Below are 6,326 nucleotides of genomic sequence, written 5' to 3'. Positions count from 1 at the left end.
TGCTGTTTGCAAAAGACCTTCGTAAGAAGGTAAGCAATTGCAGTTGAAGCCCTGTTAGTCCTCTAAGGTTTGAGGAACAGGCAACGACCCTGCGCAACAGCTGAATTGCAGCTAAGAAGCGAGCTGTCGTTAGAAGTCCTATCGGTCCTCTATTGAACGGGGCATAGGCCGCGATACTGAGTCAAAGTACTGACTAGTACGAGATCGCGAGCGTGAGGTTAAAGGAACTACCAAAAGTCGCGACCACAACGGCAATCGAAAGCTGTTTAGATAAGCCTTGCTTTTAAGAGCAAGCTATAGAAGCCCTGTACAGTAACAGGCCACGGAAGCCCTACTAGTCCTTACCGTAGAGGAGTAGGCCACGACGCGGAAGCTTACGAGAAGCTTAGCTACTAGACTAGAGCGATCGAAGGAGAGAATACCGATCGGGAAGCCCTGCACGAGAAGCAGGCACATACGGAAACGAGCCCTCCGATAAAGAATTAGAACATAGAGGACAACTTGCCTAACCTCAACGCGGACGAGCTGTCAGCCTACGCGTTAGCTAAACACCTCGCCGGAGTACCAGACGACGAGATACAGCGGAGTATCGTTCAAATGCTTAAGAACGACGGCTGGAAAGAAGCTGCGATAGCGCCGATAATCAACGAGATCGCAAGGCGAACCAAAGGCGTAGCGGAGACGAAAGGATCACCTAGAAGCCCACCGAAAGCTGCTCAGGATGCAACAGCAGCGATGATAGCCGCCCTAACTCAACTCACACAAATGATGGTTCCGATAACCTCTCAGCTAGAAGCGCTAGAGCAACAAAGTGCTCAACAAACTCCACCTGCGCAGACGCCTAAGAGCTATCTAGATCCTGTCGGGGCGCCTACCCTATTAGTAGAGTCCTAAGCGCTTATAACTCGCAAGAGTAGACTACCTGACCTAGAACGCTTTAATAGAACTCGTGAGAAGTATGCGAGCTAGAAGTACGAGTGTAAAGGCAAGCTCGAGTGCGACTCAGCGCTCTACCTAGACGAGAACACTAAGAAGCGATACGTGCTTAGTCGTACCACCGGTAGAGCAAACTAGGTCCTTTTGCCTTAGCTAGTAGCGAACAGAGACTAGTTAGTTAGCGAGCTGTGGAAGCACCTCGATCAGAGATTCTAGGACGTACATTAAGCGGATCGTGCGATAGATAAGTTACGTCACCTTAGGCAGGGAAAGCGCTCTGTACGCGACTATGCTGCAGAGTTTGACCAGCTCAGAATACAATCAGGTTTACAGGCCGACGCGCGTATAATTAGAGAAATGTTTAGCGAGGGCCTAAACGTTGAGCTTTAGAAGTTCCTAGTAGATGCTCCTAAGGATCGTACCTTCGAGGAGCAAGCAAACAAAGCTATTGAGATCTCTGATCGGCTGTATCGCATCCAACTTACGAGCAAGAACCGAGGAGGTGCAAGGGTTAACAGGAGCTAAAGCCTAACGGCCTCTCGGTCTAAGGACGCATCAGAAGAGATAGACTAGGAACTAACAAGAGTTAGCAAAGCAAGTGCGAAGGACAAGAGACTGAACAGCGATCAGATCGAGTGCTACTCCTGCGGCAACAAGGGGCACATAGCTAGGAACTGTAACAAGAGCGCAAAGGTAAGGAGCGTTAAAGCGAGCAGAGCAGCTCAGCGTGAATCCCCGTCTGCTTGTAAGTGCTATGCAGAAGCATTAGATAGCAACAACTCGGAAGACCTGGGAAAAGAGTAGCTCCGGACTATAGTCTCGGTTCGGAGCCTCTGAAGATGGATTGGCAGACAAGTGGCGAATAGAACCAGTTTCAGTACTAACACATGAACACCCCACCTCTTACAGCACACCTGATCGTGAACTCTGTTTACAACGCTACTGCGTTAATAGACAGCGGGTGTTTGTGCTACGCACTAGTTAGCAGGAAGTTCGCACGCCGAAGCCACCTTGAGCGCTTTGCGATTACCTCTCGGATAATTGAAGGAATCGATGGGAAGTTGTCGAGAATCGAGGAAGTCTCTCGATTTGAGTTTGATATGCACGGCCACCGAGAGGTCGCCTATGCATACGTGATTAACAATATGGACGAAGACGTCGTCCTAGGAAAAGGGTGGATGGACTATCAAAACGTAACTATTGCTCTAGCGAAGAGGAGCTTGTTTATCTACTCAAAGGGCATTCGAGTAAGGTGCGACGAGAGCGTCGCAAGCCGGAACGTCGCTAGCTAGGTAAGCGCGGCCACGTTCGCAGGTCTCCTGAAGAGATCTAAGGACCCAGAGAATGGAGTGCGCGTGTTTGCTGCCTCCATTGCAGATATCAACAAGGCGTTAGCGCCAAAGAAGGCAATAGACGTAAGATCGCTGTTGCCGAAGCACTATCAGAACTACTACGAGCTCTTTAATCCGAAGGAGGCAGCGAAGCTTCCCCCACATAGAGGACCTGGAGTAGATCACCGAATCGAGTTCGAGCCGAAGAACGGTCAGCAGCCACAGCCGCCGTGGGGTCCACTGTACGGTATGTTAAGAGGCGAGCTTTTGGTGCTCAGAAAGGAGCTCACCTCTCTGCTCGAAAAAGGGTTTATACGCGTGAGCAGCTCCCTAGCTTCAGCACCAGTCCTATTCGCAAAGAAGCTAGGAGGAGGGTTACGACTGTGTATTGACTACCGAGCGTTGAACGCGATAACTAGGAAGGATAGGTACCTATTACCGCTTATCCGAGAGACGCTCAACAATCTGAGTAAGGCTAAATGGTTCACTAAGCTAGACGTGATCGCAGCCTTTCACAAGATCCGTGTAGCCGAAGGCGACGAGTAGAAGACAGCCTTCCGAACGCGTTTCGGCCTCTTCGAATGGCTAGTCACCCTATTTGGCATGGCCAACTCCCTAAGTACCTTTCAGCGGTACATCAACTGGACGTTAAGAGAGTACCTCGACGATTTCTGCTCAGCCTACCTCGACGACGTGCTGATCTACACCGACGGTAGTCTAAAGCAACACTAAGACCACGTCCGAAAGGTGCTCAGCAAGCTACAAGATGCAGGCCTACATGTAGACATTAAGAAGTGCGAGTTCGAAGTGACAACAACTAAGTACCTCGGTTTTATCATCGAAGCAGGGAAAGGTATTAGAATGGACCCTGACAAGGTTAAGGCTATTAAGGAGTGGGAGGCACCTAAGACAGTAAAAGGCGTACGATTGTTCCTTAGTTTCGCGAACTTCTACTGAAAGTTTATCAAGGACTTCGCTAGAGTAGCTGCCCCTCTCACTCGCCTAACAGGTGATGTAAGCTTTACCTAGGGACTAGAAGAACAAGGAGCTTTCGACAAGCTCAAGGAGGTCTTTATCACCGAGCTGAACCTAGCGACTTTCGACTCTGAGCGCGATACAGTTCTAGAATGCGATTCTTCTGGGTACGCAGTAGGAGGAGTACTCTCTCAGTACGACGATGAAGGTGTACTACGTCCTTGCGCATACTTTTCGAAGAAGAACAACGCTTACGAGTGCAACTACGAGATCCACGACAAGGAACTGCTAGCTGTCGTCCGTTGTCTCGAGGAATGGGACGCCGAACTGCGTTTAGTCAAGAGTTTCAAGGTAATTACAGACCACAAGAACCTTGAATACTTTATGAAGCCAAAAATGCTTAGTGAACGCCAAATCCGATAGGCCGCGTTGTTGAGCCGATTCAACATGGAGATCCTGTATCGACCAGGGAAGCAGAACGTAAGGGCTGACGCGCTTTCAAGAAGAGAGCAAGACCTACCCGAGGACGCTAGAGATGAGCGCCTCTAGAAGCGTATAATACAAGTCCTAAAGCCAACGCCCCAGTGCTACGAAGAAGTTAGTGAGGAGCAAGAGGAATCGCCTAGCAGCTGGGTAATGTTAGCGAAAATACGCGTAGGGAGGGTAGGCACACCCCCTAGTCCGACTGAAGAGCAGTCGGAGCAACGAGACTCGAGCGTGGGCGACGAGGTACCTGAGCAACCGACGGAACTGGAAGATCTAGTTAGCCAGGAAGAGGACCTTGCCCAAGCAAGTGAATTGGAGAAGCTGTGGCTGGAGGCCTTGAAGGGAGATCGGCAGTATAAGGACGCCACACAAGCTGTACTAGACCAGGAACGGAGGTTCCCACCCAGCTTAGGCGTGAAATGCTCGATCATAGAGTGCTTAGTCAACGACCAAGGACAGTTGCTATATCGAGGCAGGAAGTGGGTGCCAAACAGTGAGAACCTGCGCACCCGAATTATAAGCGAGGTTCACGACTCTCTTTCAGCCGGTCACCTAGGCAGAGAGATCACCTACAAGATGATAGCCCGAGACTTCTTCTGGCCAGGAATGTCAGACAGTATTAGACGCTACGTTAGGAACTGCGATGTCTGTGGGAGAACAAAACCATAGAGAGAAGGCACCCAAGGGTTCCTTAAGCCGCTGCCAATACCTAATCAGATTTAGAAGGAGATATCTATAGACTTCATCGACGGATTGCCCCTCAGCGAAGGCATGACCTGTCTTATAGTTGTTACCGACCGATTAAGCAAAGGCGCGATCTTTATCCTACTACCCGACACTAAGACAGAGACAGTAGCCCGAGCGTTTATCAGGCAAGTAGTGGCATACCATTAGTTACCGGACGCCATCACATCCAACAGAGGGACTCAGTTTGTCAGCGTACTGTGGGAACGTCTTTGCGAGATCCTAAAGATCAATCGGCGGTTGTCAACAGCCTTCCACCCGCAGACAGATGGCGCGACGGAACGAATGAACAGCGTATGGGAAGCGTACATTCGAGCGTTTATTAGCTGGTCGCAAGACGACTGGGCATTGTATTGCCCTATGGCCCAGATCGCTATCAATGGGAGGGACGCGACGTCGACAGGAGTAGCCCCGTTCTTCTTACAACACGGCTACAACGTTGACCCACTGCAATTGGGAACACCGCTCGGCGCTGACAGGAAGAAGTACACAGCCGAAGAACGTTCAGACCGCGAGAAGGCAGAAGCAATCGTAGCCAAGTTCAGAGATGTGTTCGACCTAGTACAGGCCAGCATGGCTGAAGCCCAGGCTGAGCAAGAAAGACAAGCGAATAGGCACCGCAAGGAGGCAAGGAGCTACAAGGTTGGCGATAAAGTCTAGCTAAAGCTCGACAAGCAGTACAGGACAGGGCGCCAGTCTCGGAAACTCGATTGGAAGAATGCCAAATACACGGTGATTGAGGTGGTCGATAGCCATTCGGTCAAGCTAGATACCCCGCCAGGCCATCACCCTGTCTTCCATGTTGACAGACTACGCCTTGCTAGCTCAGACCCGCTACCAAGCCAAGTACAAGACGATTACCAACCACTGCCGCTGCGAGTCGGAGATGAAGAAGAGTGGGTTGTTGAAGAGATCGTAGGCGAACAGCTAAAGCGCCGGGGGCGTGGTTGGAAGCTGTATTTCGAAGTCAAGTAGGAAGGCTACCACCGAACAACACTCGAACCAGCGGAACTCCTAGAGAACACAGAAACTCTAGACCGATGGGAGGCTTATACAAGAGGCTTTCGAGACGAAGAGGGACAGTTACTCTAAGAGTTCCGCCGGGACATCCCTTGAAGGAGGAGAGAAGGGGAGTATTGTAATGGGCTGAAGCCTAGTTGGCGAATCCTCGATGATATCTCGGTCACGTGCACAAGCGCACAGTTCGCAGTCAACGCGTCTGAACAACGCTCAGACCAAACCCCTAAACCTCGGACCGAAGGATAATCCGAGCTGCTACTGATTAACCTTCAGGACGAGGTAGCCTACAGTTCTCTTCTCTATCAAATACAACTTCAGTATACCTGTGCGATAGCTCCCTGAGCGTAGCCCCTTACATTTTGTATTTAATCCCAATCAACAGAGCCTTGCTTCAAGACTCTGTCAACGCGACGCGCGTTAAGCTTCTTGACCGCCTCTTCTGTTACGTGCGAGTAGGTTAATCCGCTGCACGGGATTGGTGTTGTACGAAGGCACGAAAGGCCTTCAGACAACAACTAGGCATAAGCTATTGCAAGATTGCTAGCCTAGGACTGCAGCTTCGTAGGACGCTCAGTCAACGCGCTACTAGCCTCGCGTGACGTCTAGCGGTGAACGTGTATAGTGCAGCTAGTAGATCCTAGTTGCGCGCGGAGTACCGTTCAGTAAAAGCCCTACGCGATACCTCGACAGTACAGTGGTGTAGGTCCTGCTGTTTGCAAAAGACCTTCGTAAGAAGGTAAGCAATTGCAGTTGAAGCCCTGTTAGTCCTCTAAGGTTTGAGGAACAGGCAACGACCCTGCGCAACAGCTGAATTGCAGCTAAGAAGCGAGCTGT

General features: G+C 50.6%; 2 protein-coding genes across 2 annotated transcripts; both read left to right on the top strand.

Moving 5' to 3' along the window:
* Positions 1-2,081: 2,081 nt before the first annotated feature.
* AA0111_g12869 (hypothetical protein) lies at positions 2,082-2,813 on the top strand (the record flags this gene model as incomplete). Its single annotated transcript, XM_028646902.1, has 2 exons — positions 2,082-2,183; positions 2,229-2,813. The coding sequence occupies 2 exons, from the start codon at positions 2,082-2,084 to the stop codon at positions 2,811-2,813; spliced, it is 687 nt and encodes a 228-aa protein (XP_028499526.1).
* Positions 2,814-2,870: 57 nt separating this feature from the next.
* On the top strand, positions 2,871-5,132 carry AA0111_g12868 (hypothetical protein; the record flags this gene model as incomplete). Its single annotated transcript, XM_028646901.1, has 5 exons — positions 2,871-2,979; positions 3,040-3,188; positions 3,297-3,593; positions 3,816-4,207; positions 4,649-5,132. The coding sequence occupies 5 exons, from the start codon at positions 2,871-2,873 to the stop codon at positions 5,130-5,132; spliced, it is 1,431 nt and encodes a 476-aa protein (XP_028499525.1).
* Between the last annotated feature and the right edge of the window lie 1,194 nt (positions 5,133-6,326).

Source organism: Alternaria arborescens (assembly GCF_004154835.1).
Source record: "Alternaria arborescens strain FERA 675 chromosome Unknown contig_146, whole genome shotgun sequence".
Lineage (NCBI taxonomy): Eukaryota > Fungi > Ascomycota > Dothideomycetes > Pleosporales > Pleosporaceae > Alternaria > Alternaria arborescens.
The sequence above is the reverse complement of the archived record's forward strand: the minus strand, read 5'-3'. Positions and strand labels throughout refer to the sequence as shown.